The sequence below is a fragment of the Moschus berezovskii genome, chromosome 6 (genome assembly GCF_049115385.1).
Source record: "Moschus berezovskii isolate FMDL1 chromosome 6, NW_MosBer_1.0, whole genome shotgun sequence".
Classification (NCBI taxonomy): Eukaryota; Metazoa; Chordata; class Mammalia; order Artiodactyla; family Moschidae; genus Moschus; species Moschus berezovskii.
In genome coordinates this window covers 76,016,182-76,042,880 of record NC_142465.1, presented here as the reverse complement: position 1 = coordinate 76,042,880, position 26,699 = coordinate 76,016,182, and the positions used below count along the sequence as shown (strand labels likewise).

The following is a 26,699-nucleotide window of genomic DNA, read 5'->3' as shown; positions in this document are numbered from 1 at the left end:
ATTGGTCAGCGAGGACAACCAACCCTGAGACCCTGATATCCTCCCTACCCAAAAGGGCCTGAACCTGGGGAGAAAGATCATGAATGCTGAAGTCATCTCCTTATTCTATCCAGAGCATAGCTTTTCCCAGAAACAGAAAGCAAGACAGTGCAATGCAGCAAGAAGTCTCTGGGCCAGGGATGACAAACTCAAGGCCCCCTAGACTAGCAAATGACTGAAGCATCAGGGAGATAAGGGGGTGGGGGTGGGCAGGAATACACACTGCATCTAAAAGGAGCTGGTTCTGCCTGCAGAAACACGGGCACACAAGTGACCAGATCCCTAAGAATTATTCAAGAAAAGCCTCATGTCCAGGTTTTTGTATGTCATCTCCCATTGGTGACTTACTCAGTTTTAGAAAGATGAGCAGCGCTGGGTAGTCCCAATGAAACAGATCTGCAGTCCACACTCAGCCCCTGCCCTGCCAGACTGAGATCTCTGCTTAAGTACCTGCCAGGTGACTGGGTCGGAGAAGGCAATGGCAAGCCACTCCAGTACTCTTGCCTAGAAAATCCCATGGATGGAGGAGCCTGGTAGGCTGCAGTCCGTGGGGTCGCTAAGGGTCGGATGCGACTGAGTGACTTCACTTTCACTTTTCACTTTCACACATTGGAGAAGGAAATGGCAACCCACTCCAGTGGTCTTGCCTGGAGAATCCCAGGGACGGGGGAGCCTGGTGGGCTTCCGTCTTTGGGGTCACACAGAGTCGGACACGACTGAAGTGACTTAGCAGCAGCAGCAGCAGGTGACTGGGTAATGTGATTATAACTGATGAGGGCTACATTTAAAATTCATTCAAACTAGAGAAAATGACAGTTGTTCTTCTAAATTGACTTGGTGCAGAAAGGGAGCCAATAAGAGTAAGAGAAACATGTCAAATGACTTCATGGTCTTTGCTTACCTCCTCCCCTATCTCCTTGGCATCAGTCATTCATTGGTCACTCTGAGCACTCAAGGTTGCCACCCTGGTCCAGAGTTTCCTTACTGCAACCTGACATTGCTTTATTCTCCTCTAGGGGGAAGTTTGTGCTCTCGATGAACTAGACAGATTCCTTCATACTCTTGATCTTTCTCCCCCAGGTTCAAGCCCTTTTGGGTATGGGAAATGTTCCCTGGTATATCATGACCTAAAGAGAGTCAGAAGGCTTGGGTGGATCATCAACTTGCTATGACTTGAACCAGTGACTTCCCTTCTGAGCTGCATGTTCTCCTCTATGCGAAGAGTGTGCTGGACTAGAGCACCTCTGAGGTGCCTTCCAACCCCTGGCATAGGAAGTGTTAACCCTTGATTAGGCAAGGACTATGCCTCACAGTGACTGGAGAGAATTCCTGTTGGCATGTCCCAGGCCTAGGAGCCCAAGAAGCAGACTTTGACCCTAACCTACATGGCAGTGGTTTCCTACAGGCATCTGGCCAACAAGCCAAGCCAAATTTCTCATATCCCTCTGTGAGGAGCAGTAACCATGCTTTAGCCACAGTACAGCACAAGCATCAACTATCAGAAGACTACCAGATGGGTCCTGGAGGTGCTGGATGGTAGGAATTATGGGATGTTGGCCCAGGAAGAGGCCAGGGCACCCCAGGTGTCCGGAAGGCACCCCACCCCAGCAAATGATTATCAATGAGGATGAAAGTATTTCAATATTTTAACAACTGAGGGTAGGCAGGCAGGTGTGTATCCACTGAATGTCAGGTCAGCCCTCTTCAGAATGCTGTCCTTCCTGTGTACAGCAAGGCAGACCAAGATGCCAGCAACAGAGTAGAAAATGAATCCCCCCACCCCCACAGCCCCTGGGGACCTCATGGCGCCCACCCCTCCCTCACAAGTTTACTTCACTCCCGGGCCCCCACCCCAGGCCTCCCGGGGCATTGGCAAAGAGCAGGCACCATTCCAAACCCTGACTTCATGCTGACCATCAAATCCCCAAGCCAGGGAGGGAGCAATGATGTCATTGTCCCTGTGTTTCAGAAAAGCAATAATCAGACCCAGAAGAGGATCAACTTTCAAGGCAGAAGGCCAAACAGTTTATCTTGGCAAAGGCCTCTGAGGATTGCCTCATAGAAAGAAAGGGCTGGCATGCCCGTGAACATCATTTGTTATGAGCTGGGAATCTGCAGTGTCCTTGGACTCAGGAAAACCTCAGGGATCCTGTTGAGATGGAGGATGTCAAATCCAAAACAAATGAGTGTGAGTGTCATCTCTTCCTGTCAGAACCCCCTCTTCTTGGCAGAGAGCAGGAGGAGCCTCTTCCAACAAAGTTGTGCCACTCCACCCTGGACCCAAGTCTCCTCTTCTTATTATAGAAGTGTCACCAGTTTCCTCAATTTGAATAAGTTCCATGAAGGCAGGGACTTTTTTTACTACCTTGTCCAATCATCTGGTATGGACTTGTGATGGTTTAGTCACTAAGTCGTGTCCAATTCTTACAACCCCATAGACTGTAGCCCACCAGGCTTCTCTGTCCATGGAATTTCCCAGGCAAGAATACTGGAGTGGGTTGCCATTTCCTCCTCCAGGGGATCTTCCCAACCGAGGGATTGAACCCAGGTCTACTGCATTACTGGTGGATTCTTTACCAACTGAGCTACCAGGGAAGCCCTGGTATGGACTTGAGAAATCAATAAATACTGGCTGACTGAATGACTAGGAGGAAAGAGCATGGATTGAGAAGTACCCTCCTGGATTCCAGGGATCCCCTGGCATATCTGGTTCTGCCAGCTGGGCTTAGGTAGGCAGGTTGGGATGGTGGGCAACTGTCATTGGTCAGTGCAGGTGTGTGTTATATATTTAAAACCTTAAACTACCTTCTCCCTATGGTTCACAGTCTTGCCTTCATGCTTCTGCCAAAGCCTTTAATCTTACTCTTAATAAGGTTACTCATAATGGCTATCTGGTCAACCTTTGGTGGTAAATGCTGTTGAAAAAGTCCTACTTTTTGGAAATGTGTTCAGGAGGAACAGGTCTCCCCTGCTACCAGCTCTGCTGTACTCTAACCTAAGCTGGATCACATCAATGACCTTGAGGGTGACACTTCCCCTCTATGGCCTCCATTTCCCCTTCTACATAAAAAGCAAGACAAGCTAGAAGTATCCAGTGTGCTTAGCTTTTGGGGGGAAGTGTTTGAGCTCTCTTTCAAAAACAAGAAGCTCAGAGAACCTCCCCTAAAAAATTACAATTCCTCGCACGCACAGAGGAACATTTTTGCATCCGGTGTCTGGAAGTCCACAGTCCCCTTGCAGCTCGGCAAGGGAACCCCAGGTCAGAGCCTTTTAGACTTGCTGATCTGTAAGTTCCCTCCAGCTCTGACTTTCTGGAATGTTAACCCAAGTGTTACTGCGAGAAAACACGTTCCAGCTGCCCTCCTATGAGTCTGCACCCTCCTGCATCCTCTCTCAACTGCCCCTCAGGAACGAAGGAGCTTGGACTTCACTAATGGCCCCAAATACAGCCCCCAGTTTCCTCCAAACCCAACCTCAAGTCAATAAAGGTAGCCCTCACGGAAATGAGGTGGGAAGCAAAAGGAAATCCAGGCAACTCAGCCTAAAAGGAATTTCCTCCTCTGTGGTTCTCCTTCCAATTTGGTCTTTCAAGAGTTTGACAAAGGTGGGGATGGGGGTTGGAAAAATGCTAGGAGATTTTTTTTACTGAGGCCCAGAGAGGGAGGTGGAGATGGACCACAAAATAGAGAAGTCAGGCACAGGAGGCCAAGGAGGGGACACTGAGAAGTGTGGGCGGGGCCTCCATGCATTCTCTGGGACAAATTGGGCTTTTCCAGCCTGCTGGTTTTCAGAAAGCTATTTACGAAGCTAGGCTAATCCAGCCCAGCTGTGAGACGATAAGTAAACAGAGCCTTTAGTGGAGGTTCAGAAGCACCAGTTTGCTCCCTGCTGCCTGTACTTACAGAGCTCACTTCATCTTTTCTGTACAGGTAACACTGAGATGTCAAGATCAGGCAGGTGAAGCTGAATATGAGTCCAGGACTCATTCCTATCTGTTGTCACACTCAACCCTGTCACACTCAACTCTGACAAGTCTCACCTGGGCATCAGATGGTCAATCAGAGCCAAGTCAGGATGTTTGTTCCCATACTTCTGAGCTGGGTAATCTTGGGTATGCTTCTTCATCTCCCTGAGCCTCAGTTTTCCCCATCTGCAAAATGGCCATGATAGTGCTTAACTTGAAGACTTACTGGGCAGAATCAATGAGGAAATGAATGTAAAAGTGCTGCAGACTGTGCTCATCACAGTTGATCCCCAAGACATGCTGCAAGCAAGCCCCTTTTAGCCACTCTTTGCCCCTTTGTCCTTCTCCCTGCAGTAGAGATTAACATATGAATTAGGAAAGAGGGACCCACAACAAGGAGTGTGACTTGGAAAAGACAGCACTACCTTTAAGCTAAAAGCAGTCCCCACCCTAGAAGGATGGCTCAGCAAATGAAGCATGGACTGGACTGAGTCCCCATTCTCACCCCCTCAGTGGGACACTCTTGTAGAGACCACCACCCACACAGATATATGCAAACAGTGACCACAAAACCCAAACTGTACTGCCTATCCTTGGGCTGACTTTCTTCTTTTTTTCTATTAAAACTCCAATCTTTTATCAAAGTCATTGATCTCCTTTAAAAATGTTTCAATTTATTTCAGTTCAGTCGCTTAGTCATGTCCAACTCTTTGCGACCCCATGAACCGCAGCACGCCAGGCCTCCCTGTCCATCACCAACTCCTGGAGGTTACCCAAACTCATGTCCATTGAGTCGGTGATGCCATCCAACCATCTCATCCTCTGTCATCCCCTTCTCCTTCTGCCCTCAATCTTTCCCAGCATCAGGGTCTTTTCAAATGAGTCAGCTCTTCACGTCAGGTGACCAAAGTATTGGAGTTTCAGCTTCAACATCAGTCCTTCCAATGAATACCCAGGACTGATCTCCTTTAGGATGGACTGATTGGATCTCCATGCAGTCCAAGGGACTCTCAAGAGTCTTCTCCAACACCACAGTTCAAAAGCATCAATTCTTCGGTGCTCAACTTTCTTTATAGTCCAACTCTCACATCCATACATGACTACTGGAAAAACCATAAGGGTTAAAACTGGAGAAAGTCATTTTCACCTTAGTATAAATGACTTTCTGGTTCATTCCTACCCAAGAAAGAGACACAAAAAGACAAAAGTAACCAAAACCCCACCTTCCCTGGCCCTCAGAACAGTTGTGTGCTGCCTCTTCCTCCTAAAGCAGCAGCTCCCATCCTTTAACACAGATGGCCCAGCAAACAGAGCCATCCCTGTACTTTCCTGCTGTGCCCATGGGCACTAGAGAACTTGGTCATCACTTCTGCTGCACTGTTTTGACCAAAGAAAGGCCCATGGCCATCCCAGATTCAAGGAGTAGGAAATGAACTTCATCCCTTCTTGTTGCTGCTGCTGCTGCTAAGTCACTTCAGTCGTGTCCGACTCTGTGTGACCCCATAGACGGAAGCCCACCAGGCTCCCCCATCCCTGGGATTCTCCAGGCAAGAACACTGGAGTGGGTTGCCATTTCCTTCTCCAATGTGTGAAAGTGAAAAGTGAAAGTGAAGTCGCTCAGTCGTGTCTGACCCTTAGCGACCCCACGGACTGCAGCCTACCAGGCTCCTCCATCCATGGGATTTTCTAGGCAAGAGTACTGGAGTGGCTTGCCATTGCCTTCTCCGTCCCTTCTTGTTGGGACCTATGAAATCACATTATAAAGGATCTGGCTGCAAGGGAGCCATTCATTGGGACCATCAATGAAATCTGCCTACCAGGAATTGGGACTGTGTCTAATGCTACTGGAGCCTATATTTTCCAAAACTAAATTGAAGACTAAAGGGTTGTTTATCTAACATTTTATGTAAAGATCAAACAAATCTCACAATTATTTAATATCTGAAAAGCCTCCATATACTAGGTTAATATTACCTTGGGAACCAGACAAGAATTTCAGTCATGCCATTTTGTTTCAGAACATTAACAGAGAAATATATTTAATACTATTTGGAAAAATCCTTAATTTTTATAAAACAGTTTTAATTGAATTTAATATTTATTTTTTGAAAGGAGGTTTGACATTTGGGAATTGTGAAAATATTTATAGATATAACTGCAAGATCATTTTTAAACAAAAATGAATTCTATTTTTAAATGTAGTAAAAAGTTCATTTTGATCCAGGCATCGTCTTAGGTTACATGATTTCCCCAAATGTTAATAAAATGTGTTTTATGCTACCTGAGAATTTATATTCTATTGAGGAGCAGATATGTAATAAATAAATGCTATACAAAAAAAAGGACTAAAGGGTTGATAATGTGACACAAGTTTTTCAAATGAGGCTGTGTTAGAAACTCTGGGATGCATGGTCATAATTCTACCTCCACATCACCCTGGTGCAATGGCACTAGTGGTGAAGAACCCGCCTGCCAGTGCAGGAGACATGGGTTCAATCCTTGGATTGGGAAGATCCTCTGGAGATGGGCATGACAATCTACTCCGGTATTCTTGCCTGGACAGAGGAGCCTGATGGGCTACAGACCATAGCGTCGCAAAGAGTAGGACATGACTGAAGTGACTTAACACACACGCTCGCATCACCCTAATGCAGCCCAGCCCAGTGTCCTCCCCTGAACACATACTCAGTGATTATCTGACCAATTCAAAACCTGGTATTTCAGAACACGGATGGAACTCCCATGTACGTTTTGGGATCAAAGGCTGGTATGTGTTAGCAGGCCTTGAATTTTATAGGACTTCAGACCTAGAAGCCATTTAAAGTAATATAAAGGAATAAATTAAAATTGAGAGATAAAATGACTCAGCCAAGATGATATGGTTAGGGAGACTGGTATTTCTCAAACTAATAGACACGTGAATCCCCTGAGCACCTTCTTCAAATGCAGAGTCTGAGCAGCAGGTCTGGAGTGGGGCTCGAGATTTAGCCTTTCTAGGTCCATCTAGTCAAGGCTATGGTTTTTCCAGTGGTCATGTATGGATGTGAGAGTTGGACTGTGAAGAAAGCTGATCGCTGAAGAATTGATGCTTTTGAACTGTGGTGTTGGAGAAGACTCTTGAGAGTCCCTTGTACCGCAAGGAGATCCAACCAGTCCATTCTAAAGGAGATCAATCCTGGGTGTTCATTGGAACGACTGATGCTAAAGCTGAAGCTCCAATACTTTAACCACCTCATACGAAGAGTTAACTCACTGGAAAAGACCCTGATGCTGGGAGGGATTGAGGGCAGGAGGAGAAGGGGACGACAGAGAATGAGATGGCTGATGGCATCACCAACTCAATGGAAGTGAGTTTGAGTGAACTCCAGGAGTTGGTGATGGACAGGGAGGCCTGGCGTGCTGTGATTCATGGGGTCGCAGAGAGTCGGACACGACTGAGCGACTGAAATGAACTGAACTGAACAAGAGCCCAGGTGACACTGATGCAGCTGAGTCTAGAACCACAGTTGTGAACATCACAACTCTAGACCTTGCAGATTCTAGAGAGGAGATGGTAGGCAGACACCTGCATTTAAATCTTCTTTTTTTTCAGTCCTTCACCAACACCAATTTTTTTGTTGTTCAGTCTCTCAGTTGTGTCCAACTCTTCACAAACCCATGGACTGCAGCACACCAGGCTGCCCTGTCCTTCACCATCTCCCGGAGCCAGATCAAACTCATGTCCATTGAGTCGGTGATGCTGCCCAACCATCTCATCCTCTGTCGTTCCTTTCTCCTCCTGCCTTTGATCTTTCCACACTCATTTTACCAATGAGTAAACCGAAATTCAGAAAGGAGGTATTGGCATTGTATCAACTCCCTGAAATTTTACAGAAGGGACCCACTTTCCTCCACCTCGAGGCAACTCACCAAGAGGTGAGCTCAAGGAGCTGTGGGCCTCTGTAAATTTCTGGTTCCTTGAGCTGGGCGTGGCCCTTCCTTGTGGGACCGCACAGGACTCATGGTGCTGGCCTGAGGGTCTCTTAAGTCCCCAGGGCTGAGACTGTCCTGTCTAGTTAGTGATTTAGGAGCTTGGCAGCCTCTCTTGTTCTATTATGTGGCCTCTGAACATTCTGTCCAAACGCATTTTGGCATGCCACGCGTTTTCAAAATGAAAGGGGAGGGGAAAAAATGAATATCACCCTTGCTCATTTGCCTAATTTAAAAGCATCTAGAAGCTTTTTTCAGAAGCGGGGGGGAGGGGGACGGGAATCACCATCATCTGAAATGGAGGAAGTACCTCATCAAGGGTCCAAGAGAGAAATGGAGATGTAAGTTTCAAGGGCTGACATTTTAATGGACAGACCTTGGGTCTGGTTTGTTTTTCCCATCCCCTTTCGGCTTAGAAACCACTGCCTTTTTGGAAGCTCCTGTGCTGAGAGGAAATTGTTTTTTCCTAAAGGAAGATCTGAACCTTCCTCGCCCTCCTAGTATCCTGCACTTTCACATCTTCAGTTCCACCCACAGACATTTATTGAGGGTCTACGATGTGTTGGGTGCTCTGCAACAGAGATTTAGTGAGCAGGGAAATCCCTGCGCTATACATTCATCCACTCATTAGCAGCTGACTATTGCTGGGCATCAGGCCAGCTCAGGGAATAAGGAGGGAGGAAGATAGTCACGGTTTGGCTACATGGAGAAGGTGATGGCACCCTACTCCAGTACTCTTGCCTGGAAAATCCCATGGATGGAGGAGCCTGGTGGGCTGCAGTCCATGGTGTCGTGAAGAGTCAGACACGACTGAGCGACTTCACTTTCACTTTTCACTTTCATGCATTGGAGAAGGAAATGGCAACCCACTCCAGTGTTCTTGCCTGGAGAATCCCGGGGACCGGGGAGCCTGGTTGGCTGCAGTATATGGGGTCATACAGAGTCGGACACAACTGGAGCGACTTAGCAGCAGCAGCGGTCTAACCAGAGACACAGTCAGTAAGTAATCCCTTTTGACAGATTGCACTAAGTAATTACTTGTTGTGACAAGGAACCACAAGAGAGCGTAATGCTGGGAAGACAAAAATTAAAGAGGTCCTGCTCAGATGCATCTTTCCATTCTGCTCCCTGGTCCCTCTCTTAGGTTGGGTCCTCCCTGGAGGCACTGTCGTGGGGAAGGCAGATGCTCCCAGTCCTTGGGCTGGGCCCTCCACCTGACCCCAACCCTCACTCCCCAAACACTTACACACACCCCTACTGTCTTCCAGACACCAGCTACAAATGTTCCTTCCCAAATGCAAACCTAATGGTGTCATTCCCCTACAAAAATTCTTTCCTGGCCTTCCCATCATTTGCAGGATTAAGTCCAAACCTCTCAGAAGAGTTTACAAGGGTTTTTACGGTTTGGCCCCAACTCACTTTTCAGCTGGTGACCCCTCCTTCTTCATCATTCATCCTTCTTTCTTACCAGAAGGAACATCCTGGGACTCCCCAGGACCACTCAGAGTGAAGGGGGCCCTTTCTAAAAACTTACTTTATTATGGAAATGTTCAAACATACACTGAGGCAGAGAGAGTAAAATGATGAACCTTCGTGTACCATCACCCACGTCAATACATTCTCAGTCTTGTCCTCTACATGCCCACCCCACATTGGATTATTTTAAAGCAAATCTAAGACCATATGTTTTTTTAATTTGAAAATACTTCAGCATGTATTTCTAAAAGATGAGGACAGGGGTTTTTTTCTTTGAGATTCCAGGTTTGTTTTTTTAATTGCAAAATAGGACAACCAAATTTGTAGTACAGTTTTAATTTGTACATTTAACAAACCAAACCTTTTAACACGTACACACACACACACAGGAAAATGACTGTATTATATCCTTATTTTTTAGAGAGCTTTAAAGAGCCCAAATTTGAGGTCCTTGAATGTGAAACCCTGCTCTCCCAGGATCACTGTCTACTGACCTTCTACCCCTGTGGCTGGCCCTGATATTTTCTGAGTCCTCCAGGAACTTTCACTCCTTTGTGCATTTTCCCTTATGGATATTTGTGCATGTAAAGTCCTTTCCTCTGCTTGCTCAGTTGCTTCAGTGATGTCTGACTCTTTGCAACCCTATGGACCATAGCCCACTAGGCTCCTCTGTCCATGGGATTCTCCAGGCAAGAATACTGGAGTAGGTTGCTGTGCCCCATTCCAGGAGATCTTCCCAGTCGAGGGATTGAACCCATATCTCTTACATCTATCTGTATTCGCAGGTGGGTTCTTTACCACTAGAGCCACCTGGGAAGACCAACAGTAACAGCACCAGCATTTATACAGCTCCCAGCGCTCTGCTTTTCTCCATTCATTCAGTAAATTCAGTCAACAGAGCCTGAACACTTGCTATGTGCTGGGTAAACCGTGAACAAAATAAGTACTGGCTTTGCCCTCATGGAGCTCAAATGAATAAATGTGGAAGTCAATGTATATGAGCAATCACAGCCTTAGCTTTGCTGGTAGGATTGTGAAACTCACACCTCAAAGCTTCCTCTCTGAATGGCTTCAAAGTTGGCCATGAGGGCTTGGAAAGTTAAGGTAGTTTTCGGAAGGAAAGAGGCAGTGGTCTTATAAAGGGGAGGGATCACCAGAGGTCACTTTCTCTCTTGCTCTGCTCATGGGTCCCCAGTACCAGTATTTCTTGATACTTCCTTGTTTGTGCTAGACTTGTTTCCCTCTTAGCCCTTCTCTTTATCAACTTGTTGCTGGGATGACAAATTCAGTAAGAATGTGCCAGAAGCAGAGATCCTGCTTGCTCCAATAATTGGACTAACAATCTGGCTTGGACCCTCTGCTTGCAAGGACTGAAGAAACAGTGGGGAATGAGACAGATAAGGTCTGACACACACAGGAAGCAAGAACCTGCAAGCCAGTGTCAGTTTGTCAATAAAAAGCCTTCCTCCTTCCCAAGTATTATAAATTCATAAGATGCCCAACCATATATTATAATTTTTTAAGATCAATACTTTTGGCATTGCCAAAATATTATCCTTGTTTATTGAAACTTGCTAAGACTTTCACTTGCCTTCATGGTTTGCAGTCACTGGATATACACATCTAGCCTCATCCAAGGTGTGCTTAAAATCTGCTTAAAATTTTAAAACTTCATACAATGGAATATTATTGTTGTTCAGTCACTAAGTCATGTCCAGCTCTTTGTGACCCCATGGATTGCATCACGCCAGGCTTCCCTGTCCTTCCCTATCTCCTGGAGTTTACTCAAACTCGTGTCCATTGAGTCGGTGATGCCATCCAACCATCTCATCCTCTGTTGCCCTCCTTCTCCTCCTGCCTCCAATCTTTCCCAGCATCAGGGTCTTTTCCAATGAGTCGGCTCTTCGAATTAGGTAGCCAGGTTTTGGAGTTGCAGCTTCAGGATCACTTTCCAGTGATTTATTCAGGGTCAGGTTCCTTTAGGATTGACTGATTTGATCTTGCAGTCCAAGGGACTCTGAAGAGTCTCCTCCAACACCACATTTCAAAAGCATCAATTCTTTGGCACTTTCCCTGAAAGTGATGGATGTGGTCCAACTCTCACATCCATACATGACTACTGGAAAAACCATGGTTCAGATTATCCCCAGAGAATTTCTGGCCAAGATCCAGCTATATGTAGTGTGTGATTTACATACAAACTCAAATCTTCACAATAATCTTCATTGCTGGTGTATCTATTCCCTTTTACAGAAAACGAACCTGGGAACTGAGTTGCCCAAGAGTGCTCCGATAGGAAGTGACCCAACAGTATTTAATCTGCTGTGTCTGGCTTCAAAGCCTATGCTCACTCTTCCTCCTCATTCTACAGCATTCCATGAATAGCGCTTCCCTGAACCAGACAGAGGAAATGACATGTCCCTTTGCTTATAGCCCCAAGTGAGCAAGTTCTACTCAACACCAATGAGTGCCTTTAACCAAAATATCATATTTATCTTGAATCTTAAGACACTACACTGTGAACATAAACTGAAGCAAAGAAATACAGATGCTGAAAGAGTGGTTATTATTTAGCTATTTTCTGAAGTGACTAAAAAAAAACACAATACTTTCCCATGTTAGGGATCCTCTGATTATAAAGAAGGCTTTTTCCCACTGAGAGATGGAGCTGCAACAAAATTGTGAATAGAAATTAATGACAATGGAAAACGTAGGGAACTTAAAATAACATGGCTGTGTCTATCCATTCAGGGTGGTCTTCATCACCTTGGTCATTCAGACCCTTCCCAGAGCCACAGTTTTGCTGGGATGCTGTCCGAATTGTGAATAAACCTGAAATCCTCCCAGGAGGAGAGCTGGCAGCCCAAGCCTGTTCAGTGCCATTAACATCACTGGGGTGAAAACAAGAAAAGTGTATTCGCAGGCAAATATTGCCATCCTATCGGTGTGTTTATTTTTGACTATTCCGTTTCTCAGGGAAACAGGAAATGTAAGAAAAAGGAATGTTTGTGTTTTTGTAGGGCAGGTTTAATTTAATTTTTCTAAAAATGCTACCAGTATTTTTCCAAGACACTCTAAAAGTAGGAGGAGGTGATGCAGAGAGTTCAGAGGTGGGGTTCTAAGGGCAGAGAGCGTTAAGCTGGGCCATGAGGCCACAGACCTCATTTAGCCAACGTTTTCTGGGCCCCTCCTATATGCCAGACCTGGTTGAGGGCAGATACAAAAGGAGGGAAGGCAGGTGGGACCTCTGACACCTGGGTGAGTAGTGGGACCTTTGACTGAGATCAGGATACAGGAAAAGGAGAGAGCATTTCTGATGGGACATTTTTGAGGTTGCTTGGAAACCTCATGGGTTTCCTTGGTTGGGCTGGATGTACCTGTGAGACCATCTGGGGCTGGGTTTTTGAGGCAGGTCGGTAACTCAGGAGAGGCCTGAGGGTTCAGTGATGAGCAGTAGCAGTCACAGACCTGAAACTTCTTACAGAGGTAACAGACTAGTGAGGGAATCAGATGATTGTTCAGCAGTCTCACAGGTAAATTTAAAATGGCCAAGTGCTAAGGAAGAGAAAGAGTTAAGTGGGCTGTTAGCTAGGCAAGAAGGTGAGTGCCAGCTTCTTGATGAAGTAGCAGTGGAGCCATGATCTGATGTGTGGATAGGAGGAGCAGGGAGAGTGTTCCAGGCAAAGAGAACAGCACGTGTAAAGGCCCTGTGGCTAGAAGGAACAAAGCCAGTATCAGGTCGAAAGAAAGCCAGAAAGACTGGGGTAGAGAAATTGTTGGGGGTTCATGGGTAAGACGGGGTGGGGGTCGGGGAAACGCTGGAGCCAGATCACAGAGTCCTGTAGGCTGTGGTCAGTTTTGTCATGACATGTTTTGTCTTGTCTTTCAGTCACCTTGGTTATTTGTAGATTTGTCACAGCATTAAAAGATTGGAAAGGATTGCCATAGGTCATCTTGTCCATTCTCCTCCCTCAAGATAGGACTTTCTTAGCATGCAGTACTTAAACTCCAAGACGATTCTGTCAGATATTACACACAAAGGTTAAGGTTTATCAAGCAGCTGTCAGGATGTGTCTGTTTTCTCTTTTGAATGAATCTTTTTAAATGTCTGTAACAAGCCCTGTTTCTGCGCCTCCCCATATCTGTCAAACCTTCATTGAGTTCCCTGCGGACCATGTGGCATCAGGCTTCCTTGCCTTCTTCTCTCTCTTTCCTGTGTCCCAGGAATGACTGAATTCTGTCCATCAGGCCTTGAATCCCCTTCCCCACTCCATGCCCCTCAGATCACAGATGTGAAATAAATGAGAACTAGTATGGATTGCTGTCCTACTGGCTTCCCAGGTGGCACTAATGGTAAAGAACCATCCTGTCAATGCAGGAGACCTAAAAGACATGGGTTCAATCCATGAGTCAGGAAGAGTCCCTGGAGGCGGGCATGGCATCTCACTGCAGTATTCTTGCCTGGAGAATCCCATGGACAGAGGAGCCTGGTAGGCTACAATCCATGGGGGTCTGAAAGAGTCAGACATGACTGAGCAACTTAGCACATAGCATGCATGCTGTCTGACTACATGCCAGGCCTTGGACATCCTCTAACTCTATTTAAGCCTCTTCACCAGCAGTGACTGTTTAGTGACAGATGCCTATTATAATGTCAGTTCATCAAGTGATCTTACTAGGGGTACGAGAAAACTGAGTCACAAGAGTGGCCAATGAGTTGCCCGCAGGCTCATAACCATAGGTGTCAGCTGGATGTGAACCCTAGGGGCCTTCTGGCTCCATAGTTCATGCTGCCCGGGCCCCAAGCTGCTTGGTCATTACAGTAGCCAGTCTTGTCCTAATGAGTCTGCTGGCCTCCACCCACCCTTTTCAACCAAATCAACAAGTAGACACAGTTCTGAACACATGGAAGCCCTTGATGATGAATAGCATGATTATCCAGAAGCAGCAGCAGGACGGCTCCGGCCAAATCCTAGTTCCTCCACTTCCTTGATGAGTAATAATAAGCAGGCATCTTCACCTCTCTCAACCTTCACTTCCTTCATATGTAGTAGCATAGCATGCATGCTCAGTCATGTCTGACTCTTTGTGACCGCATGGACTGTAGCTCACCAGGCTCCTCTGTCCATGAAATTTCCCAGGTAAGAATACTGGAGTGGGTTGCCATTTCCCACTCCAGGGGATCTTTCTGACTCAGGGATTGAACCTGCATCCCCAGCATCTTCTGCACTGCAAGCGGATTCTTTACCACTGAGCCATAGGAGATGGGGCTAAAAATAGGAGTCATCTCATAGATGTGTCAAGAGATTTAAATGAGACGAAACAGGTAAAGTGTTTAGCGCCATTCCTGGTACACTATAAGTGCTCCAAAATGGGAGCTCATGTTAACACAGCCACCAGAAGTCTGCCTGAACTTGCTTTGTCTACACTCTGCACCCAAACCCTCAGTGGCTGCCCAGTGTTCACAGAAACCATCCTAAATCCCTTCCTCATGTGTAAGCACCACCCCCCCCCCAAGCTTGCCCATGCCCACATTTTCACCCTAGTTCCCACTGCTTCCCCAGCAAGCCTCTACTCACACCAACCTTTACTAACAAGTTTTCCCCAAACTCTGTGCAGCTCTACCTGTATACATGTGACGTCATTCCCTGTGCTGGAAGCCTTTGTCTAACACCCATCCAATATATACCCTTCATGCACAATCTACTGTATGCCGGCCCCTAGACAGAGCCGGGGGTGCAGCTGTAAATGAAACACGCAGGGCACCTTGTTCTCTCAGAGCACCTACCTTGGATTTGAGAGAATGACAACAAAGAAAATAAATGTGCAATTACAAACAGTGGCTAACTCTATGAAGGGAAAGTTCATGGTGTGATAAAGAAGATTCAAGAAGCACTTATTTTTCAGACCAGTATCCAGGGAAGTGCACTCTGGGGACAGAGCATATCAACTGAGCTGTGAAGTCTGAAAAGGGGTGTCCTAGAAAACGGTGTTAGGTAGCATCTTTCAGAAAAAAGGAGCAGCATATGCAGAAGCCCTGTGGCCGGAGGGAATGAGGCTCATTCAGTAAAGATCTGAAAGGCCCATGTGTTGGAACATAACTTGCAGACAGAAGCTCGGGTGGGAAGGAGGGGAAAACACAATATGAAACAAGAGGTAGGAAGAACTAGATCAGGCAGAGCCTCAGTGGTGTGGATGGAGCCCACCTTCTCCTTGAAACCTTCCAAGGAGTTTTTGGTCCTTGTTTTCCTCCCCCAGATTCTTCCAAGCCTTGCTTTCTCCATCATTTAGCCAGGACCAAACAGTGTGTATTTAAATCTCCAGAGACTCGTGAATATACAGAGAGCTGCCTCCTTCAATGGGGAGCTGCCCCAGACCACTCAGGTCCCAGCTCTCCAATTCATTGGCTTGAAGGTGAGGTTGGTACAACCCTGATCTGGGCTCATACTGCTCTGACTCCAACCCCCCAAGAGAAGGCCTAGCAGGAGCCCTGGGCAACCCCCACTTACTTGGTTTTCTTGGGAGACTTCTGAATAGAGCCCTTATCAGGCTGGGGATCTCTGGTTTCAAAAATTGATTCGCCCCTTCTAACAGGATGTCAGGCCTCTCACGCCATTGGGCAGTGCTGAACTCTGGAGCCCCCGGGGGCATGTGAGCGGGAACAGGGAGTCTGAGAGACTGATGTAGGCCTGCTATCCCCAGGGAACTAAATAAAGCTATTGTTGGGAAGGGAAGAGAGAAAATAGCCGACAAGATGTTTTTTGTCCTCCATGACCTGTCTTGTGTTTGGGGAGGGGCTGGCATGTTACAAATGAGTGGAAATAAGAGTGGCCTTTGAAACCCAATTGAATGGCTTGGGAAGGGAAAGGGGAAGCATGGGGAGAAGACCTGGGTGGCAGTGGAGGAGCTCCACCGTTTCCTCACTGGCTGACCTTGACAGATGGCTTGACCCTGATTTTTTATCTGTCACTTCAGGAAAGGGGAGAATGCTAACAAATCTGAGTGCCTGGAACCATCCCTGGCCCTTATGAGACACTCAATAAGTATGGCTGTCATTAAACTGGAAGAGCATATAGTGGGGGGATCCATCCAGGGTGCAGTATGATAGCATCCTTGTTCTTTCTCAAGCTTTTACATGTGACTCTAGAAACCTAGCAGGATATCTCCAAATACTGCTGATTCTCCCCTTGAGAAGCTCTTAACTAGGTATTATGACACGAGCATAGAAGCTCACGTGTACAAAGATATTTAGTGGTATTGCTCATAGCAGCAGAAAGAGAGAGGGAAAATGGCACCAATGGACATTATAGGAAAATGGCCAAGAAATTGCAATCCACGTGCCCTGTGGGATATCGTGAAGCTATTAAAACTATGGGATTAGGAGTGTACTACTGTCATGGTGAAGGAAGTACACATGATGAGTTGTGAGGTAAAAAGAGCCATTTTGGAAAAAATTGGTATCATTCATACATGTGTATAAATATTTGCAAAGATGGAGCATAACAGGTATTGGGCAGAAATCACCCGGACAATGAGATCAGTCACCTGGGCTGGAGCGTGGGTTGTTGTTGTTGTTGAGTCACTAAGTCATGTCCAACTCTTTGCAACTGCATGGACTACAGCACACCAGGTTCCCCTGTCCCTCACTATCTCCTGGAGTTCAGATTGATGTCCATTGAGTCAGTAATGCTATCTAACCATCTCATCCTCACCTGGCAGAGGATGAGGTGGGAAGTAGGGGAGGGATATAAAGAAAAGAAAAAAAAAAAAACTGTGGCAAAAATAGGGAAAAAATTAATGATGTAAGGGTAAGTGAATAAATATAAAATTCTTTCTCTAATATTGCACAATATCCCTTTTTTAATTGGACATATAACTGAGGACTATAAAGTAGGATGGACCAAAGCAAACACTGATTTGATTAGAGGATAAAGTTGTAGACAATCCTAGTCTTGAGTTCCTATGGTCATTTGGAGATGATAGTTCCATTTTTTTTTAATGTAACTTAAAAAACTTTTTGGGAGTGTCCCCACTCTCTCCATCACCCCCACCCTAGTTTAAGCACAACCAGTAGCGCTTCAAGTCGGTCGTAACCAATTCCAAATTGCTCTCTGGTCCTTCAGTTCAATTCAGTCACTCAGTCCTGTCCGACTTTTTGCAACCCTATGGATTGCGGAATGCACCAGGCTTCCCTGTTCATCACCAACTCCCGGAGCTTACTCAGACTCATATCCATCAAGTCAGTGATGCCATCCAACCATCTCATCCTCTTGTATCTCCTTCTTCTTCTGCCTTCAGTCTTTCCCAGCATCAGGATCTTTTCTGTTGAGTCAGTTCTTCACATCAGGTGGCCAAATATTGGAGTTTTCAGCTTCAGCATCAGTCCTTCCAATGAACACCCAGCACTGATCTCCTTTAGGATGGACTGGTTAGATCTCCTTGCAGTCCAAGGGATTCTCAAGAGTCTTCTCCAACACCACAGCTCAAAAGCATCAATTCTTCGGTGCTCAGATTTCTTTATAGTCCAACTCTCATATCCGTACATGACCACTGGAAAAACCATAGCTTTGACTAGACAGACCTTTGTCTGCAAAGTAATGTCTCTGCTTTTTAATAAGCTGTCTAGGTTGGTCATAGCTTTTCTTCCAAGGAGCAAGGATCTTTTCAGTTTGTGACTGCAATCCCCATCTGCAGTGATTTTGGAGCTCCAAAAAGTAAAATCTTTCACTGTTTCCATTGTTTTCCCATCTATTTGCCATGAAGTGATGGGACTGGATGCCATGATCTTCGTTTTCTGATTGTTGAGTTTTAAGCCAGCATTTTCACTCTCCTCTTTCACTTTCATCAAGAGGCTCTTTAGTTCTTCTTCGTTTTCTGCCATAAGGGTGGTGTCATCTGTATATCTGAGGTTATTGCTATTTCTCCCGGCAATCTTGATTCCAGCCTGTGCTTCTTCCAGCCCAGCATTCCTCATGATGTACTCTGCATATAAATTAAATAAGCAGGGTGACAATATACAGCCTTGACATACTCCATTCCCGATTTGGAACCAGTCTGTTGTTCCATGTTCAGTTCTAACTGTTTCCTCTTGACCCGCATACAGATTTCTCAGGAGGCAGGCTAGGTGGTCTGGTATTCCCATTCCTTGAAGAATTTTCCACAGTTTATTGTGATCTCCACAGTCAAAGGCTTTGGCATAAGCAGTAAAGCAGAAGTAGATGTTTTTCTGGTATTCTCTTGCTTTTTCGATGATCCAGCAGATATTGGCAATTTGATCTTTGGTTTCTCTGCCTTTTCTAAATCTAGCTTGAACATCTGGAAGTTCACAGTTCACATACTGTTGAAGCCTGGCCCTTCAGCCTCTTCCAGTACAATTAAACCTGCCCTCAGCTGACAGGTCATGCTCCTGTCCCAGAGCTGAGCTATTTCTCCAGCCCATCCAAGCAACCTAAATTCTTCCCTTCAGATTTGAAGGCCTCTAGCAATCTGGCCCCAAATTGCCTCTTCCTTCTCAGAACACCAGCTCAGAGACTCGCAAGCTGGTTCTGAAAATAATTCTTTTCTCAACCAAAGTAAAAAATGGCAAAGGAAACTTTCTCAAAGTATCAGGAAAATTCATTGTTTTAAACACATTTTCAAAATACTTTCTTTGAAATATCCTACTGTAAATTCTCAGATTTCCCTTGATTGACTTTCTGTGTCAATTTCTACTCCCACTATTTTTGACCATTAATATGTTCCTCTAGTCTCATTTAAGAGTGTTGGAGAAGGGCACTCAGTTCAAATATTTAATTCCACTTAGAAATTATGTCCAAAATCACTTTAATGGTGATAAACTCATATTAAGTATCATAAGATAAATCCTCCCTTCCTTTGAGTCTTCATTCATTAGAGCTCATGAAGAATCTAAACACCCTTCATGGGAAGACTATAGTACTCTGCACCATTCACCTCTTGAGGGATGCCAAGCCTTCCCTCCACCCACCCACAAAGCTACTCATCCTTCGGAATCCTTCTCTGAGTCTTCCTTTTCTATGGAGACTTGCTCATGACACCACCCACTCAGACTCACCCCCTGTACTTCTGGTTCTGCTCTTTCATTGCATAGTTCATCTCTCTAGGAAACCCTGTCTCAATCTTCTGTGTGTCCTACACAACATAAAACAGAGAGTCAGCCACATAATAGTTCTGATTTCAATTAGTGCCTACTGAATTGATTTGATCTTATACTATTTTATTGATCCTTATGATTAGGAAAAAGTATTTATTGCACCTCAGAGATGCATATGGTCCCCAGGAAAGTGTGCCTTGGTAGACAGAGGACTTGATTAAGACTCAAAACATATGAGCTTGACTAGTTCTGTTATTATATGTTGTGAAAACAACCACTTCACTCTTTGGTCTTCAGTATCTAGGAGGACATATGTATTAGTTTCCTATTACTTCTCTAACAAATTTAGCAGCTTAAAAGAATACCTCTTTATTAGTTCACAGTTGACGTATATCGGATGGGATGGCATGACAAGGTTCTCTGCTTAGGGTCTCATCCAACTGAAATCAAGATGCTGGCATGCCACATTCTCCAGAGCTCAAGTTTCTCCCCAAGCTCATTCTTCTTACCTACATAATTCAGTTCTTTGCAGCTATGGATCTGAGGTCCCCAGTTCCCTGCTCGCTTTCAGCCAGGGGCTGCCTTCAGCTCTTGGCATAGGAATGATATATTAAGTCTTTCTCATGCTTCGAATCTCTCTGCCTTCCTCTCCTGAAGAAAGTTCTCTGCTTTTAAGAGCTCATGTGAATCGATTAAGATAATCTCCCTGTTTTAAGGTCAGCTGTGCATTTAACAGACCAATCATTGTATGACAATCTCATCACATTCTCAGACTCCAGAGATTAGAGTGGGACATCTTAGGGAGCATTCCCAGAAATTCTACCTGCCTTAACATGTTAATACAGGGGATAGGTAAGATGACTGCTAAGGTTCTTACATATTAAAACTGCCAAACTTTAATCACCTCTGATGACTCCCTGTGGTGTAGCCCCCTGATTTTCCTTCGTTGGTCTTCATTTCACTCCCTCGCCTGCTCTTAACCAGACACTGCTACGTTGGAGCCTCTTCTCTCTTTCTTCCATCATCCAGCCTCCCCCTTTGTCTCTCTCTTTGCCCTACAAAACCAGAGTTCTCTCCTTCCTCCCTGCAACTCTACTTCACGCTTTGATTTGGAACCTCTATGTGGTGCCAGTTTTACATTCTTTATGTCATTTCTTCTTCTCCCAACTAACCTGTGAGTTGGGCATTATTGTCCCCATTTTGCAGATTCAGTTCAGTCAGTTCAGTTCAGCCCCTCAGTCATGTCCGACTCAGGCTGTATATTGTCACCCTGCTTATATAACTTATATGCCGAGTACATCATGAGGAACATTGGGCTGGAAGAAGCACAAGCTGGAATCAAGATTGCCGGGAGAAATATCAATAACCTCAGATATGCAGATGACACCACCCTTATGGCAGAAAGTGAAGAGGAACTAAAAAGCCTCTTGATGAAAGTGAAAGAGGAGAGTGAAAAGGTTGGCTTAAAGCTCAATATTCAGAAAACTAAGATCATGGCATCTAGTCCCATCACTTCATGGGAAATAGATGGGGAAACAGTGGAAACAGTGTCAGACTTTATTTTTGGGGGCTCCAAAATCACTGTAGATGCTGATTGCAGCCATGAAATAAAAGACGCTTACTCCTTGGAAGGAAAGTTATGACCAACCTAGATAGCATATTAAAAAGCAGAGACGTTACTTTGCCAACAAAGGTCAAGGCTATGGTTTTTCCAGTGGTCATGTATGGATGTGACAGTTGAACTGTGAAGAAAGCTGATCGCCAAAGAATTGATGCTTTTGAACTGTGGTATTGGAGAAGATTCTTGAGAGTCCCTTGGACTGCAAGGAGATCCAAACAGTCCATACTAAAGGAGATCAGTCCTAGGTGTTCATTGGAAGGGCTGATGCTAAAGCTGAAGCTCCAATACTTTGGCCACCTCATGCAAAGGGTTGACTCATTGGAAAAGACTCTGATGCTGGGAGGGATTGGGGGCGGGAGGAGAAGGGGATGACAGAGGATGAGATGGCTGGATGGCATCACCAGCTCGATGGACATGAGGTTGAGTGAACTCCAGGAGTTGGTGATGGACAGGGAGGCCTGGCGTGCTGTGATTCATGGAGTCGTGGAGAGTCGGACACTACTGAGCAACTGAACTGAACTGAACTGATGTAGTAGTTAAATATGAATAAACACAAGGGAATAATAAACACGTAATTTATATGATGGTTATGTCTGAGATAGGAGGGAAGGAAATGTGATGAGAAAGAAGGACATCAGGGGCTTCAACTGTTTGGACAATGGTTGATTGCTAAAGCTAATTGATATTCACAATATTGCTTTTTAAGTCTTTTCTCATGTGAAATATTCCATAATAACTTTTAAACTGACAAATATTACCACCGGGAACATGCTTACCACTTATAACATGAAGTGGAAAGAGCAAGAAGCAGAATTGGGTATGCATTATACTCCCAACTTTGTAAGAACAGAACAAATCAAAAGAAAAAATTTAGATTAAAAAAAAAGGAAACAGATAATACACCAAAACCATTAAAGGTCAAGGGTGATTTTTATTGTTTTCTTTATACATAAAGACATAGTACTTTATTATAGTTTCCAAAATTTTATAGTGATGATGCTGGGAAAGGTTGGGGGCGGGAGGAGAAGGGGATGACAGAGAATGAGATGGCTGGATGGCATCACCGACTCTGTGGACATGAGTTTGAGTGAACTCCGGGAGTTGGTGATGGACAGGGAGGCCTGGCATGCTGTGATTCATGGGGTCGCGGAGAGTCGGACTCGACTGAGCGACTGAACTGAACATGTTGCTTTTGGAATCAAAAACAAATATTGCCTTTTGTAAAATCTGCATTTGTTAACGCTAGACACTAGGATATTATACATTTTAGCCTGAAATCAGGGAAGAAATTTCTTATTCAGCCTCTATTGCAGGAAGCCCTTCCTTAGGTCTTAGAGGAAACAAGTCACATTGAGCTTGGAGTGTAACAGACCCCAGTTCATGTTCCAGTTCCACCCCTTCCCAGCAGCTGCCTGAATCTCGACTTTTTGTGAAGTGTTACAAGAATTTCTTTACTGCTTGCCTCATGGGACCTTGGTGGGGGAGAATGAGATGAGGTCCAGACCATGGCTTTGGGACCCACAGCAGACCATCTGTTGCAGCTACAGTCGCTCCTATGTGTCAGACCAGGTGCTGGGCACCAGGAGGGAAGACCTGGTTCCTCCTCTCAGAACGTCCAGGGTGTCAGGGGACAGTCCAGGATGGAGGGACAGGCACCAGAACAGAAACCTGTACGGCATAGAGGGTGGGACATGATTACCTCTTCTGGAGCTGACCAAGTCTTGGAATTATTACTAAATAATGATGAGGGGTAACCTCTGCCCTTAAAAACTCCAAGTATACTTCTAGACGCCACACAAACCTTTTTCAAACAACATACAAACAGCCTGAGAAGGAAATGCGTAGCCTAGCTTCAGTCCTGCTCCCCTCACTTCCTAGCTGAGTAAGCATGGCCAAGACAAGCATCTGACCATTTGAGCCCCTCTTCCTGTGTATCACAGGGGGAGGCATGCATGCCTTACAGGTCTCACCCAGACATAGACTGTGGCACAGATTCTGTGTCAGCCCCTTCCCTGGGTCAGGCTGCGTTCTGTTGCTGCGGGTGTGACAGGGAACCAACCAGGCCAGCCTGCTGCCCCATCATTCTTTAAAGGTGGGAGTCCAGGACAGTAGGTCAACACAGCGCCCACACAGTGCAGCCCATAAATGCTTGTTCTCATCTTGGTGTGACCACTATTATTTTTCTTCATTGGAAGATGATTGCTTTACAATGGTGTATTGGTTTCTGTCGTACAACATCATGAAATCAGTCAGAACTGTATATATGCATCTATGTGGGCCTCACAGGTTGCACTAGTGACCAGAGTGTTGGCGGCGATGCTCTGGGATGCTAATGAGTGGTTTTCTCTTGTCTCTTTCAGCTCATAGCCCCTCACTTCCCCGTGGTGGTGAAGCTGGGACATGCCCACGCTGGAATGGGAAAGGTATGAGAAGCAGCTCTTCCTTCCACTTATGTTAATACTCTTGCGGCTCCCCCGGACCACCTGCTCCCCTCCCTCTGTATCCCCCAACACCCCCACCTTAGCCCAGCCTCCCAGAACAGAGTGTTAGAGGAACCCTACATTCACTCTCTCCCCGCCATAACGCACCTTCCTCTGAGCTCTCATGGGTCACCTCTCCAGCTCAGTCCATACTTGCCAAACCCTCCCTGGCTAATCAGTTCCCATGGCTGTAGATTCAGAGAAGTGGATGTATGGCGCTTTGTAGATGGTTCTTACCATCTCCACAGCTGTGTATAAGCACATGTCTTACTCATCTCTTTATCACCTGCGGAGTTAGCACCTAGAAGGTGGTGAATGCCCATGGCTCCATGGAGGAAGCCCCTGGAGTCAGTTTCCACAAAAGTCAAAAACATATCTTACACAGTCACAGCTGACACTGTTACAGAACCAAACTTGGGTCCACTCGCCCACATGCTCTGAAGCCAGTCTACTGACACCAGGTTGTGATGAAAGTGAGTGCAGCATTGATTGTCAAGGAGGACTGGGGGCTCCTGCTTAAAACCTTGAACTTCCCAAAGGGTTTCAGCTGAGCATTCTTAAAGGCCAGGTGAGGGAGGGGGTCTCAGGGTATGTGATCAGTTTACACAATTCTCTGATTGGTTGATGGTTAGGTCATAGAGGGGTTAATACGATCAGTCCTTAGGCATCAGTAGGTCTGGAGACTCATGATCTTCAAGTAGTTTTAATTTCTTCCATTCAGTGATGGTTTTAGCATCTGCAAAAACAACTCAGGAAGTGTGCTTCAGATACTATTATCTAAATACTTCAGAGAGGAACCTCAGCAGAAGCTGTGGGGGAGGGGTCTGTCCCAGGAAGGCCCAAGAGGGTCCTGCTCGGTTCCAACATATTGTGACAAACTGTACTGGTCATATTTTTGCAGTTGCAAGTATAGAAATACAACTCAAGTTAGAGCACAAAAGATAATTCATTGGTTCAAGCATCAGAAAGTCTCGGATAGTTTTTTTTTTTTTAAGTAATTTATTTTTTATTGGAGGCAAATTATTTTACAATATTATATTGGTTGGTTTTGCCATATATTGACATGAATTTGCCCCGGGTTTACATAAGTTCCCCCTCCTGAACCCCCCTCCCACCTCCCTCCTCCCTTTATCCTCCCTCTGGGTCATCCCCGAACGCCAGCCCCGAGCATCCTATAACATGCATCGACCCTGAACTAGTGATTTGTTTCACATATGACAACATACGTGTTTCAATGCCATTCTCCCAAATCATCCCACCCTCACCCTCTCCCACAGAGTCTCAAAGACTGTTCTATACATCTGTGTCTCTTTTGCTGTCTCGTATACAGGGTTATCATTTGCATCTTTCTAAATTCCATATATATGCGTTAGTATACTGTATTGGTGTTTTTCTTTCTGGCTTACTTCACTCTGTATAATAGGCTCCAGTTTCATCCACCTCATTAGAACTGATTCAAATGTATTCTTTTTAATGGCTGAATAATACTCCATTGTGTATATGTACCAAAGCTTTCTTATCCATTCATCTGCAAATGGACATCTAGGTTGCTTCCATGTCCTGGCTATTATAAACAGTGCTGCAATGAACATTGGAGTACATGTGTCTCTTTCAATTCTGGTTTCCTCGGTGTGTATGCCCAGGAGTGCGATTGCTGGATCATATGGCAGTTCTATTTCCAGTTTTTTGAGGAATCTCCACACTGTTCTCCATAGTGGCTGTACTAGTTTGCATTCCCACCAACAGTGTAAGAGGGTTCCTTTCTCTCCACATCCTCTCCAGCATTTATTGCATGTGGACTTTTGGATAGCAGCCATTCTGACTGGTGTGAAATGGTATCTCATTGTGGTTTTGATTTGCATCTCTCTGATTATGAGGGATGTTGAACATTTTTTCATGTGTTTGTTAGCCATCTTGATGTCTTCTTTGGAGAAATGTCTGTTAGTTCTTTGGCCCATTTTTTGATTGGGTCATTTATTTTTCTGGAATTGAGCTGCAGGAGCTGCTTGTATATTTTGGAGATTAATCCTTTATCAGTTGCTTCATTTGCTATTATTTTCTCCCATTCTGAAGGCTGTCTTTTCACCTTACTTATAGTTTCCTTTGCTGTGCCAAAGCTTTTGATTTTAATTAGGTCCCATTTGTTTATTTTTGCTTTTATTTCCAATATTCTGGGAGGTGGGTCATGGAGGATGCTGCTGTGATTTATGTCGGAGAGTGTTTTGCCTACGTTCTCCTCTAGGAGTTTTATAGTTTCTGGTCTTACATTTAGCTCTTTAATCCATTTTGAGTTTATTTTGGTGTATGTCGGATAATTCTTGATAGATTCAGGCAAAGCTGGATCCAGGAGCTCAAACAATATCGGAGCTCTTGGTCCTATTTATCTCTACCTGGTGTTTTCTTCAGATGGTTGAGTTAGACAGACGTGGGTGGCCTGCTCTCGTCCCTAAGCTCACCGTCCCAGAGGAAGAAAGACCCTGTCTCTTTCTGGTACCTCTCTATAAATCTCGTGGAGGGATATTGATCAGTGCCTGTGCTTCTAGAGATTTACTCCTAAATAAGGTGGATGGGGATGGGGAAGTTGGGGGTGGGGCCACAACAGGCTACCTCTCAAGCTTCTGGCTCAAACAGGACCATTTGAGAACAGGTAGATTTCAGTGCCTGCGGTCCCCATTGGAGGAACCTGAGCCCACATACGAGGCCCAGCACAGTTGTGTGCCAGCAGGGGCCAATAGAAACCTTGCTTTGTGTAGGCACAGTCCAACCATGAATAACCCTGCACCCTGCACCTCCATTCTTCCCTTGCCATATGCCTTCTGTGTAACCTCTTTTCACCTAACCTCCATCCCCTTCAAGCAGCAAAGGATGGAAAGGGTCAGACAGGTCAGGGCGTGACCTCAGCTCTGACTTTTATGTTAACTGGAGCAAGTTGCCATCTAACTTCTTTTGGCCTCCTCATCTGGCAAATGATGATACTTCTTATAAACATCTTTAAAATGAATCTTTTTATCAATTATGTTGCAGTAAAACTGGAAGAAA

The 26,699-nt window shown here is 45.3% G+C and overlaps 1 protein-coding gene across 1 annotated transcript in view; it reads left to right on the top strand.

The window, feature by feature from the left end:
- SYN3 (synapsin III) overlaps positions 1-26,699 on the top strand; it is a 446,058-nt gene that overhangs the window by 354,110 nt on the left and 65,249 nt on the right. The window contains exon 6 of the mRNA XM_055394942.2: positions 23,541-23,603. Coding sequence (XP_055250917.1) covers positions 23,541-23,603 — 63 coding nt within the window. The remainder of the gene's footprint in view (positions 1-23,540; positions 23,604-26,699) is intronic.